The sequence below is a fragment of the Mustela erminea genome, chromosome 7 (assembly GCF_009829155.1).
Source record: "Mustela erminea isolate mMusErm1 chromosome 7, mMusErm1.Pri, whole genome shotgun sequence".
Lineage (NCBI taxonomy): Eukaryota > Metazoa > Chordata > Mammalia > Carnivora > Mustelidae > Mustela > Mustela erminea.
In genome coordinates this window covers 34,086,594-34,100,706 of record NC_045620.1, presented here as the reverse complement: position 1 = coordinate 34,100,706, position 14,113 = coordinate 34,086,594, and the positions used below count along the sequence as shown (strand labels likewise).

Here is a 14,113-nt window from a genome sequence, read left to right as displayed (position 1 = left end):
GTGAGAACAGGTGCAGGTGGAGTGGCAGGCAGAGAGAGAGGGAGCAGACTCCCCACTGAGCAAGGAGCCCAGTGTGGGATTCGCTCTTGGGATCCCGGGATCATGACCTGAACTAAAGGCAGATGCTCAACGGATGGAGCCACCCAGGCGCCCCAAAGCTTATGGACACACTCATTCCTTCCTAGAGAGAAGTGAGTAGAAACATCTGTGGTGAGACTGCCACCCTCTTCCCCACCAGGAGGAGTTTCACGACTTCTCCTGCCCCAGTGTCTCTGCAGGGGCGTGATTTTCTACTTAGAAGCTCAGCTTGGTCTTCCTTCATTCCCAGTCCACCTGCCCCTCCAGGAGAAAACCTGCTGGGCCACTCTCTGTGACCTCCTCCGCCGAGGTCCGATGTGGGGCCTCATGCTGAGGTGTTCCTCCAATGACAGTGACTGGGTGCAGCTCTTCCCTGTGATGGCTGCGCCCATTTGTACGACCTCCCTGCTCCCTGAAAGACCCTTCTGGCACGTCTGGGCTTCTGTTTTCATCCACACTCTGAATTCTTGGTTTGGGAATCTCCCATGGCGATTGAGTTTTCCTCTTATTCTGAATTACCTCTTCTTTCTCCTTGGGGAAGGGAATCTGGCCAGGGGCTGGAACTCTGGGGCAACCCCAGAAGATTATGGCTGAATTGCCTAGTCCTCCGAATAATAGTCACAGTTGTGGAGGCCAAGAGAAACAAGGCTATACCCACCTCGAGTCTAGCCCTGACATAAATACAGCCATCCTGATGTTCCAGATTATCATAAAATATTCCTTGGGTTCTGACCTACTCAGGTTAGCACTTTAAACAGTCCCTCTCTCCTTTAATGATTGATTTAAACCCCTGGACTCAGCTGCCTCTGTCTTTCATAACTCCCCTATACATTCCCCAACTGATCAATGTTGACCAGAGTAGGTAGGGACAACTCTACGCCCCTATTCAGCAGGAAGAAGTTACAGAAGATGAGACCTTCTACCCTCAACAACATTAAAGATTTAAGGGTCAAAATTGTTCAGGGAGGAATGATGTGGGACACAGAGGCAGAAGAAAATCATTAAAATTCCTTACCTACTGACAAGCCCTTGAAACAGACAGAGTGGCTCACCCCTGGGGACTCAACTGCCCTCACCTTGAGGTTTTGCTAAGGACAATCCTAGCCTGACTGACCCCCTACCCCGACAGGTCCGACCAGGATCCTGTAAGTCTACTTTAGGAAACGTTATCTCTAAACCTCCAAGATAGTGTCAGCAATCATTTGGAAGCATATGATACACATTTAAAGCGTCTCACGAGAAGATTTTTATTACTGGTAATACATAACCTTTCTCCCAACAATAGCTAGCACCTCAAGGTCCTGGAGACCTTGCTTCCAAAATTCCTTAGAGACTTACACCATTCCTAATCCCCTTTGTCCTCACCCACCTCGGAGTCCATCTCTACTCTGCCTTTAAAAACTCTGACTGTAATCTGGTTCGGGGTTCAAGTACCTACTCCACTGTGTCGGGTATACTTGGGCCCAAGCTTAAGCTTGTCAAATAAACCCTCGTGTGATTACATTGGTGCGTGGCTCCTTGGTGGTCTCTTGGACGCTAAAACTCAAGCATAACAACCGTGTTTGTCAACCGCAGTCCCTTGCCAGAGAACCCCAGGGCTTCTAAACCCTTGGGTCACCATTCATCTTAACTCTCCTCTGGGACAGCCCTTTCCTGAAGCTCTACTCTTCACCAGGCACTAGGAGAATGATCCCCGGAAAGCTTACTTCAGGTCATGTGGCTCCTCCATGCAAAACCTTCCAGTGGCATCAACGGCACATGAAAGTTGAAACACAAGAGGTCTACAACTCTATGAGATCTGTCCCCAGCCCCAGAAGTCCTATCTCTGACAGTCTCAGACAGAGCAGACTGTGGGTCCCCCAGCACACAGCTCCAACCCTCACCCAGAGTCTTTGCATTTGCTAATCCTTTTGCTGAACAAAATCCTGCCCCATGTTTGTAGAAGTCAGTCCTTCACTGCAGGTCAGCTGCTGCCTCTCTGTGAGCCCTTCCCTGTTTACTCAATTTGAAATTTCAAAGCATGCTCCTCAACCTCCCCTCCAACCTCCCTCCCTATATCCCCATTTCTCATTGATTTTTCTCTAACAGTTAGGACCACCTGACATACTATATATTTTACTAACTTTTAAAAAAGATTTGTTAGAGAGAGAGAGAGAGAAAATGAGCCATGGGAGGAGGGGGAAGAGAGAGAGGTAGAAGAGAGGTAGAAGGGTCGGACCCCAGGACCCCAAGACCACGACCTGAGCCAAAGGCAGACGTTTAACCGACTGAGCCACCCAGGTGTCCCTTATGAAATTATTTTGTTCATGGTCTGACCCCTCATCTAGAATGTAGTCTCCATAAAGGCTGGGATTGTCACTTTTATCCTCTTCTATTTGAAAATATTTACTGAGTAGGTATCTAATACGTATTTGCTTAATGAATGAATGAACGAGGATTTCTTTTTGATGTGATAAAATGTTCTAAAACTGTGCTGATGCGTGGCATGGATAATAAGGTTGTTGAAGAGAAAGAGGGAGAAAGAGCAGTATCCTAGGCATTGCAATGAAGGCGTTGGCTGTGCACGTCCCGTATGAGTCGATATGAGGTCATTATGATAAGCTGGGCTTGAGATCTGAATTACCAGAGGTATCTGCACAATGGTTAGAAAGCAGGGCCTCTAGAGTCGGGGGACCAAGGTTCAAATCCCAACTTCATCCTTTTCTAGTTGTGAATTGCTCTGTTTTTGTTTTTGTTTTGTTTTGTTTTGCTTTGTTTTTAATTGCAAAAGATGCTGACAGTAATACTAAACTCCAGGGGTGGTGGTTGTCAGGATTAAATTGGACAATTTCTGTAAATGGTTAACACAGGTAGGGCCCCTATGGTGAATGCACAATACACGGTTGTTATTTTAATTTTTATTATTGTTGTTACTTTCTGGAGTACTAGGGATGAGGTACTGGAGAAAATCAGGTGGCTGGGGTTGTAGCAAGGTCTCAAAGCCATTATTTCTCACTAAGATTTACTTTGACTTTCTCTGGTCTGTCAGGCAATCCCTTCCTTACACTGAACCTGATCCCTGACCTACCATTCCTTCATGGCTCAGAGCTTATTTCAGAGGTTCACAGACAAGGCAGCGCACCCCCCACCCCCACCCCAAATCAGGCGGAGCTTGTTAAAAATAAATCCTCAGCCATACACCTAGGAATCAGGCAGCGGTCCTCAAAGTGTGGTCCAGGAACCCAAAACATCTATCACCAGCTCTTCAAGAGGCCTGATGAGCTAGAAATTTGGGGCAAGGACCAACAATCTGTGTTTTAACAAGCCTTCCAAGTGATTCTGATGCATGCGAAGTTGAGACTAACCGGCCAAGTGGAATCCGATATTTGATACGCTCCTCACCTGACTTTGACCTGCTCGTTTGCATATTATCACTGGACAACCAGACTAGGTCAACAGCAGGATACTGAATCACCTAACTCCATCCACCTAACTCCAAAGCAGAACCATACAAACTCATACAAACTCTGGCTACATGCTTTTCATTTCTATTAACTTATTCATTGGTGTTGTTCGGGGCACAAGCTTGTTTTTAAGACTACTTGATCATTTGATTCATTTAATCTGTCACCAAATATTTATCACAACCATACTATGTGTCAAGGCATCAACAACAGTGGAGAGAATGTCACAACCTTTGAGAAAACATTCTGGAGGACAAAACTGACCACTAAGAGGGACTATGACATTTTCTTCCACGGAGGGTGGGGGGGTGGGGGGAGGGGTGGGGGGGAGGGGCATTGGCGCACAGCGATTGGGTAGACAACATCCCACATTGGTCCTGTAGATCCTTTCCTCTACTCTCCTCGATGTAGGAGACTGGGCTGTATTGTTTAATGCCTGCTAGGCCTGCTGACACCAAAAATAGTGAACATTTATAAGTAGGATGTTCTTAATTTTCTTGAACCAAAATAAGCACGTTTTTTTAAATTCCTTGTGGGAGTTCAAAGATTCTCCCTCCCCAAGACTATAACCCCAAAATAAGTTAGTGAAAAATAAAAACAGTAAAATAGCATCATTGGGATCAGAGGGGAGCTTGGTGAAGATGCTGGGGCAGTGGAGCTTGTAAAATATTAGTGTGGGGGACATGAGGTACCCTTATGCAGTTTCAAATTCTAAGAAATTATTTCATTGTTTTATAAAGCCCAAGGACTGGGTTTTGATTGTGCTTTCAGGTGAAGCACGCATTAAATCATGTCACACTACAGATCTGAGAAATGCATCTTACCTCGCTCTATAACCTGACATCAAGATAAGATTATTGGCTAAGGAAGCCAAAGGAAGGTGCCAGCCAGAACTGCCACTGTCTCTCTTTATTTATTTATTTTTTAAAGATTTTACTTATTTATTTGAGAGAGAGTGAGTGAGGGAGAGAAAGAACACGAGAAGTTGGGGGAGGAGGTGTAGAGGGACAGGAATAAGCAGACTCCCTGCTGAGCAGAGAGCCACGGGGCTCGATCTTGGGTCTCCTGGATCATGACCTGAGCTGAAGGCAGCCGCCCCACTAACTGAACCACCCAGGAGCCCCCACTGTCTCTCTTTAAAGTTATCCAAAAACATCAAGAGCTTTCTGTAGAAAAGAGGGTCTCCAGCTATACAAACAGAAATGCGTTTCTTGGGCTTACCAGTTTAATATGTTCTCGCTTCTGATATTTTTCACTATAATACTGCTCTTGTCGAAGATTAAGCAGCTGCTGCTGTTGTTTGTCTTTCAAGTCTATTAACTTTTGGGTCATTTCAGCATCTAGGGCAGCAAGATCTTGTTCAATCGTTGATGAACCATGGTCAGGACTGCTGGGATCTGATCTGCAAGAGACACAGATCTTGAGTCACAAATCATGCAGGGCATAACAAGGTGAAGAGAAGGTTGTGCATCACAGTTCCTCCTAGACAGAGGATGTGTTGGGAAATAAATGTTTTAATAAATCACTTGAGATAGAGGTTGACACCCCAAGGACAAGCTTACCAGTGGAGGGTCTCCAAACACAGAGAGTGGATGACACTGGGAGATTTCATGTTGGAGTTGAGAAGGAAAACCAGGAGGCTGGGGACCCTGTGGTAGTGGTAGAGAGAATGATAATCCGCCCTACCTTGGGAAAAACAATCCCTAATAAGGATCTTTTAAGGCTTTTATCTTTTATTTTTTTTTAACAAGACATGTGTAATGTGATTCTCAGCTACTTATGTCCCGTAAGGACTTCACCACACTCAACATCAATTGGAGTCTGTCAGGGAAGTTGAAGAGCGGCTGAATTTTGCATCCGGGTGCTATGGATTGAAAACAGAGAGCATGTGCAGACCCCGCCTGCTGGCAAACCCTCCCCCCCAGCTGACATTCTGTTACTTGATATCTTTTAAAGAAAAGATACATTATCAAGTAAGTTTCTTTGGGGGGGGTTATACCAACTTCATGGATAGCTGTACCCAAAATGGCGCTTTCCTCCAAATGCTTAGGTTACAAGAGAAAGGAGGATGCATGAGTTCATTGAAAAATATTTCTTGTGTGCTTACGTTGTGCAGGGTGACTTTCTTTGAGTTGTTCATAGCCAGAGAATTACACAGATATTGAGAAGATTAGGAGTCATGTGGAAATAAATCATAGCAATTCTCACTAACTTATTGTGCTAAAACATAGGGTGTGATCCCTTAAAATTTATGGTCTTACTTTTTGTAGGACACATGGAAATGGATGATATTATCATTTATTACTCTGAGGTATTTTCAGGATTTTAATGTGTATCAAAGGTGATGGAAGAGAGACGGACATGATCAGGCCTCAGTGCTCTGACTCTTAAAGAGAAGTTTCTTTTGATGTATCTTAGGGATTTTTGTTTATTTTTTTAAGAAAAGTATAAAAAACAACCAAGGGAACAGTGTTTCTGCATCTTCTGTAAAAACAGCGTTGCAGACATTATCCTCCGTTGCCTACTATTGCCCGTATAAGATCCATGAGATGAATTCTTCTGTAATTTAATACCAGGAAAATGTTTGTCTCTCTTGGAAAAACAAGCAACTTTGCTTTAATCAGATAAGGAGAATTGTCTAGCCCCTACTCCCTTTTCTCAGAGGCTAAGAGCTAAAATTCAGCATTTCAAGGACAGAAATGACATTAAATGGTTGATACTATCAAGTAGAAATACAGCATGGGCTACGTATTTGATTTTCTCCACATACGTGATTTAGAATTTCTAGTGGCTCACTTGAAAAGTAAAAAGAAATGAGTGAAATTAATTTTAATAACACATGGAGTCTTTGAAATTCGGTATGTATTTTAGACTTAAACAGCACATTTCCATTTCCATGAGCCACTTCTCAAGGGCTTGAAAGCCACAAGTGGCTAGTGACTGCCATACTGGACAGTGGGTCTGAATAACTGGTAGCCACTCAGACTGCGTGTATGTGTGTCACTTCTCTTTTTCTGTCTTCATAGGACTTTTACATCTGTCTTCTATGATGAGTTACTTCCATACTCTATTAGAAGTTTTCAGGATATGACCTCCAAGTAAACAAATGTGCGAATAAACAAAGGACCCCATATATACATCCCTACAACAGAAATTTAGGAGAAGTTTTAGGCCAATTTTGCTGGAACCACTTGTATAACTGTAATTGTGTAATGTGTAAATGTCTTGGGCTTTTGGCTTTCTCCTTGAAGAAGTAGGAGCAGTTCACCTTGATGGCTTTTAAGACTATTCCAGTTCTAAGAAATGGGGATGTTGTTACTTTTTAAAACCCAAGTATTGGGCTTTGATTGTGTCTTTAAGTTAAGCACATATTCAATCATACATCACATGTATGGATCTGAAATTGCCTCTTGCATCTGTCTTTAACCTGGCATCAAGATAAGATTATTCCTTAAGGAAGTGAAAGAAAGGATGGCGTAGAACCTATTTGACTCAGCTTAATGGCAGGTGGCTTGCATGATCACATAGTTCCCCGCTTTGCCATGCTAGCTAGCATGGGTGATAACTGCATCAGTCATGGTCACTGCTGTGTCCCCAGGGCACACAGTACGCACGCAATAAATGTGGGTTGAATGAATATATGAGGGATGCTTCTCCCTGTCAAGGTCTGGGTACATGGGGCTATGGGGATCCCTAGACCCAAACAAGGGCTACTTGTACAAGGCTTTGTGGGTTTCAGCAAAGGCAGCAAAGGGTAGTTGAGACTTCTCTTTTCTACAGCAAGTCACCTCTTCAACTAGGTTCTAGAACATGGCAAAATTGCATACCTACCAGCTTGGCAGCTGTAACATGGGAAGTCAGCCCACTGGTATTGGGCCCACAGGCCTGAACCCAAGGATACGACTTCCTGCATATCTGTTCTTAGGAGGTGGGCAAATGAAGAAATTTAGTCCACAAGCAAAACCGAGCTGGGGTGGCCTTCCTTCTTGCCCCATATCCAAAATATGGTATAAAAATATTGAAAATCCATGTGAAGGACTCTTTTCCTTCATACTATGAAACAAATCAGAAACACTCACTCAACTTACTTTTTCTTACTATCCTTTTTGGCTGTCTTTTCCAAAGCTGCCCTCCTTCTCAAGTAGTCGTTCTGAATCTCATTATATTTTGTAGTGTGTTCTTTGATAAGGTCAGTGGTTTTCTTGTGGTGTCTTTTAACCAGGTCTTTCATTTCTTTGTAGTGCTTCTTTTGAAGTTTCACAAAGGATTTCTGCTGCTTTAGCTCTTCGATGGTCTGGGCTTCCACTTCTGCAACAAATGGGTATAAAAGCTAACAGACGTGGATGGACAGCAAACACAGATGTCAGGAGGAGTCGCGACCTGCTTCCCAGGCAATGCTGGTTTGATCCCAGCCAACTGGAGCTTCCAAGCAGCGCTTGGATGTCAAATGCATCTGGGTTCCAGTCTGGCTCTCGAACTTGCTAACTTCTGAGATTCCATCACTGAAGTTCTCAAAGACCCAATTTCTTCACTCATAATTTTTGGGAGAAGTTTGGCTTCCCCAGAAACAAAGCCTGAGAGGAGGGGACTCCGGTGCATGTGATTTAGTTGAGAGAGGCTCAGAGGGAAGAGGGGAGCGCAGCAGATGGGGGGGGGGGGGGAAGCAATGGTGTGGTCTCAGCAGGAGCCTGGCTTCTGCCTGGGTTTCACCTTGAGGTAAGAAGGCCAGCCTTTTGCAAATTGAGAAAATCAGGGAGGGAAGGTATAACCTCCTGGTGAGGAATCTTCTTTTGGGCTGAGGGCAATTGCCAAGAGAAGGGGAAGCTGTGAGCTGTTAGCAGCACCACAGCTGGAGCATGGGAAAGGGATGGGCACCAACAGGATCCACTTTAAGGACCTCAATAATCCCACTACCTGTTAGGGCTTTGTGATGATGAAATGAAAGAATCATGCGAAGTATTGGACACAGTTTCTGGCAATGTGCTTGTCGAGGCTTAACAAATCACCCGTAACAGCACCGTCTCCAAGGGGCACTCTTCACAGCCCAGACCCTCTAAGTTTGGATTTATCACAACAGTGTTCCAGGATAAAGACCCGAAGCGAGGGAGGGTCCCTTGATGGTATTTGCCCAAAGGAACCATCAGGGTTCGTGGTAGCATACCTTATTCCTACATGGTATTTTAACCAGTGCTTTGAAAACATGTAATGTGACAGAGCTCGACCTTAAATCATTCTGTATTTTACTGACAAATGTCATCAATTCTAGAATATGTATTTTAAAGTACGTGAACATTTCTAAAATTCAGATACTTTGTACAATCACAACTTGTTGGTGCTTTTCTTTCTCAGCAATCCATGAAGAGTGGGTTGCCTTCAAATTGACGGTGTCTTAACTTCAATGAATTACCATTTGTTTGGACCTAAATTAAGTATACAGTTCCCTTGTTTCCATCCTTTCATTTGAACTTTCTGCTTCTGGGAACAAAAATATGGTATCATAAATATTTAGAACTGTCATGAGATTCAGAAATAATATATGCCATGAACATCGACAGACCTGAATAGAAATGAGCTATCTATTGGATAAACACTGAAATCAGAAAAATAATTTATGTGCTTCTCTGCTAAGGCCGTTAAGCAGTTGAAACATGCTCCCCCTTCTTTTTTTTATAATGTGTCTATTCTCCTGACATTCGATTCCTTTTGAGAAAGAGGCCAAGAAGAGAATCAGGTACATTTATCTAATGGTTTCCCTCAGGCCCAAAAGGACTCATTATGGTTGCATAATAACTTATTATACTAAGAATTTATAATCCTAAGGAATTGCTACATTTTGGGTAACAGATCCAATCCCACTTCATTAAATGGTATAGAGCACCCAGCAACAGCAAGTTTAGCAAGAGGGTTCAAGATGTTCCAACCTATAATTAAAAAAAAAAAATTCCACAGAAAGTACTCTTTTCTTTTAAAGTCTGTGGATTAAAGGCTTTTCTTTGAGTAGGGTCTTAAGCATAACGAAAATGTTCATTTACATAAAGTAATAAGTATCACTCCCAAGCAAGCCACCCAGAGATGATCAGTGTTAATAATGGTACACATCCACTGCCTTTTGTCTACACATTTATGTATTTTAAAATAACCCTGGAATCCTGCTGTATTTACACTTCTGTTTCTTATTTTATGTGTTAAAAATATACTGTTGCCCATGGGATTGAATCTTTAAGAACATGTTTTAATGCATTCCTCAAGTAATTATTCAAGGCAGATTTTACGTATTGGTGAAATATACACACATAAAAGCACATAAATCATAAATCCACCCCATTATATGTTTTCCCAGAGTGAACAGGCTTTCCTAACCACCTCTCAGATCAAGATCAGAACATTATCAGTGTTCTGGAGATCCTGTTTTTGGGGTTTGCATCCCCTGTTCCCTCCCAAGTATCATCTGAATCTGTGTTTTTAGCTGTATATAGCTGGAATTATAAAGAATGTACTCTCTTTCATCTGGCCTCTTTCCCTCTGCATTTTGCATGTGAATTTTATCCATGTTGTGTATGATCATAGTTAATTTATCCCTCCAGCTGTACCCTATTTCACTCTATGACTATACCACAATTTATTTATCTACACTACTGTTTATGGACTTCTGGGTTGTTTATAGTTTTTGGCTGTTACCAAGAGCACTGCTTTTTGGTCAACATGTGTTTGTATTACTTCTGTGTACTGGGCCAGATACTACAAACGTTTCGAAGATGCTTCTACATGCTGCTCATTATAGTAAAGAAACCAGGTACCAATTTTAGCTCTACTAGTTTTAGGTACTAAACAAATATAAATTATTTTCTGATGGGATCACAGTTCCTAAATACTCTGTATTCGGTGGCCCCAAATGGCTCACATTCTGCATTTCTAAAATATACGCCTTATTATTGGCACGTTGGGAGGGCGTGTGTTCCCGTTCTCTGGGTCATATTTCCAGTATGAAACTATCCTTTGATTTTAATATCAATATCTTATGAAATTATATTATTTTTATACCAATAGAGTCATATCTGCCAAATATGGTTACTTCTTTATGATGACATGATGGCATTGTATAATGTGATTTGAACTCAGACTGTATATCTGTGGGTATTTTCAGAGAAGAAATATTAATTATGTTATTTTTCAGAGGTGAGGGACATCCTCTCTCGCTAAATACTTATGTTGTATAATATTCAGCTGCTTAATTCCTTGGGGAAGAGGGCAGCATTTACCTGTTAGGACACTCTGAATAAGGTCTTCTGTTTTCACAGGTGCCTTTACAGAACCTGAAATAAAGAGACAAAAGAAATAGCCTCCTTTAACGTTAAAAAGTGTATTCTTCCTGTAAAACAACTAAGTTTGGCCCTTGAGTCCAAGTCTCTTTATGGAGAAATAAGAAATTGTAAGAGAAAATTACTCGCAAAAAAACACCCCAAAACAAGCAAACGAACTAAAAACCTTGGAAGCAATGTCTTCGTTTTGTTACTTAGACGCAAACCTAATTAAATTCAAGTCTATATGCTCCATTTATAGACAGAAAGGGCATCCCTCCACTTTGAGTAGAAACTATGGTCGACAAATTCCGTTTAAGCAATGCTACTGCCACCTTTTGGCAAGATCAGGAATTGCAAGTGGTCTTAAAAAAAAAAAAAAAAAATCAAACGTGGACCAGCACTCAGTAGTAATTGAGGCAGGCAAGATCCACTGTTGGGCACCAAAATGATCAGATACATTGAAGAAGAAAAAGGATATTTTATAATCTCAAGGTATCTCCCCCAAGATAACTATTATCTATAAAGGGGTATGAGAACTTTCACTTTAAAAACCTGGCTGACTCCACCTTAACCAAGTGATCGAACACGGTGGATGATGAGAAATGCTGACATCAGTTACCCCTAATATGCTGTAGTGAGAAGGACAGCATTGTCTCTGCAATATTCGTGCCCAAAATGCAAAACTTCACTCTAATCATGAGAAAACATCAGACAAGCCCAAACTGAGGGATACTGCACAAAAGAACTGACCAGTACTCTTCAAAAGTGTCAAGGTCATGAAAGACAGGACAGTCATACATTCAAGAAGACCAAGGAGACATGACAGTTAAATACAATGTGGGATCCTGGGTTGGAACCTGGAACAATAAAAAGACATCAGTAGAGGGATGCCTGGGTGGCTCATTCAGTTAAGTGTCAGACTCTTAATCTCAGCTCAGTTCTTGATCTCAGGGTCATGAGTTCAAGCCCCACATTGAGCTCCATGCTGGGTGTGGAGCCTACTTAAAAAAAAAAAAAGACATTAGTAGAAAGCAGGTGAAGTTCAAATGAGGTCTGTAGTTCAGCTCCAAGTACTGTGCCAACGTTAATTTCCAGGTCTGATAACTGCACGATGGTTCTGACAGATGTTAACACCAGGGAAGAAGAGATCAGTTTTACAATTCCGTGCCTTTTTTAAAAAGGCTTCTGTAAGTCAAATTATTTCAAAATACCAAGTTAAAAAAAAAAATCAAGTGCTAAAATGCCAAATTTTCTTTTACTCTTCAAAGCACAAGACTATATTTACTCATGTATTTAAATGACTTATTTATATTCCAGAAGTACTCAAAATGTTTGTATTTGGAATATGAAAATCTTATTTGAAGATACCACTCCCAATGATCAAATCGTCTTCTTAGCATTATTGATCTCAACAACCTTCTGAAAAGCACATTTGATACAAATTCAAATGTGATTTGTTCTTTTTTAAAATCTCACTCTCTCCTATGAGAAATGCCCTTTCCCTTCCAAACAAAAGATCTGGATTTCATCACTGCCATGCTATAGTTGGATGAGGAAGGAAGGACATACCTTCATGGAAGGAAATTCTTCTGCCTTTTATTTACCTTATATTAACCCACTGGACAAAAAGTGATCAAGTATATGCTATTCCTCAGGTCTGTGCAAAGAAAGCATCAAACTGAAGCCTGTCCTGGGGAACCTGCCATCTACTGGGGAAAGAGGACATACAAAGGAGAGAGAATTGCCTAAAGCAGTCTTAGATTAAAGGTCAACGTTAGCTGCACAGAAATCAAAGGTTTTTTTCTAAGTGAGGCATGAGTGGACCTTTGGTAAGAGTAGAGCTGAAAGCAAGAACTGGGATCACAGGGAGTAGTGTCCATCCTGACTTCCCTCTTCACTAGCTATGTGGCTTTCAGGAAGTACTTCTCCATCTCAAAACCAATTTCTTCATCTGCCCATTGGGGACAATGACAGAAGCTACACTCAGCCCCGGTATGAGGGTGAAATGAGTCAATCCACTTGAAGGGCTGAATAGAGTGCTGGTGGACACCCAAAGTCATTGAAAAGTAAGTTGGAGAAAGATGGAAAGGAATTCTTGGCAGAGACTTAATGAGTGAGGTAGAGCTGAGAAGATGCTTGTCAAGCATAGCTGTTCGTAAGTTGCATGAAGAGTCCTTCACAAGCCTGTGGGCATGTCGATTATAACTGCATCACTAAACAGACATGGGGATCTGGACGATGGTTCATGGTAGCTTCATAAGTTATCATCAGAACCAGATCACTCATGAGCCTTTCTTGGCATATATTCATTCATGCATGCATGCATGCATTCATTCCACACTTCTGGAGCTCCTCCTACGTCCTTGCATCTTTGCTCATGCTATCTCCTTGAGTGGCACAAATAAACTGGAGGCTCTTAGTCATGTTGTCTAGCTCTCTTTTCAGAGTGTTTACCTGGAGCTGGTTGGCTGTGGAGAGCCTGGGATGGTGGTTTGGGTGCCAAGGATGTAGTGTGATTCACTCCGTTTTCTGCTGGAGTTGTCCTGGCTTCACTTGGAGCTTCTGATGGTGTTTCCCCAGGATCAGCCTATAATCATAAATATCCTTTCATTTTCCATATTTTTTTACTGTTCTTTTATAACCTTCTAAAGCCAACGAGTCTACATTTGATTTAGCATTTTCACAACACATCTGGGGTCTGAAATATCAAAATGAAACTCTCTGGAAAGCAGGGCAGAAACAGCATGGTGTTGAGCCATGACTGTAGTGGGTTGATTATATCAAAAAGCCTTGCTCTGTACACCTTTCAATGTCCATGCCCTTTTGTAGTGCCCTCCCACACTGACTCTGGACATGACCATGTGATTTGCCTTGGTCAAATGAGACAGTAGCAAATTTGCTGCAAGCAGAAGATTGAAAAGGCACTTGTGAATTTTCCCTCTCTTTCTCAGACCCCTGCTACAGCCATGGAGGACAAGACATAATGTTGAGGAGAGCCGGGTCATCTAGGTAAGGATTTCATAGCCCAGCCAGCCCCAGCTGACCACAAACACATGAGGGAGTCCAGCTAAGAGGAGCTGAGCCTAGTCCAAATCAGCATAACTGCTCAGCTAACCAAATGACTCATGAAAAGCAGTCATTCATTTTTGATGTTGTAAGCCACTGAATTTGGGAGTTGTTATGCAGCAGTAGCTAACTGGTGTGGTGGTTACAAGCACAGATTTTGGAGTCAAACTTATCTGGGTTCAAAATCTGGCCTTGCCATTTATTTATTTATTTAAGGAGTGGGGA

The 14,113-nt window shown here is 42.2% G+C and overlaps 1 protein-coding gene across 4 annotated transcripts in view; it reads right to left on the bottom strand.

The window, feature by feature from the left end:
• PLCB1 (phospholipase C beta 1) overlaps window positions 1-14,113 on the bottom strand; it is a 688,962-nt gene that overhangs the window by 102,919 nt on the left and 571,930 nt on the right. For all 4 annotated transcript variants that reach the window (XM_032351387.1, XM_032351388.1, XM_032351390.1 and 1 more), the window contains 4 exons: window positions 13,277-13,409; window positions 10,781-10,834; window positions 7,610-7,829; window positions 4,743-4,923 (listed from right to left, as the gene is read on the bottom strand). In XM_032351387.1, the coding sequence (XP_032207278.1) occupies window positions 4,743-4,923; window positions 7,610-7,829; window positions 10,781-10,834; window positions 13,277-13,409 (588 nt within the window). The remainder of the gene's footprint in view (window positions 1-4,742; window positions 4,924-7,609; window positions 7,830-10,780; window positions 10,835-13,276; window positions 13,410-14,113) is intronic.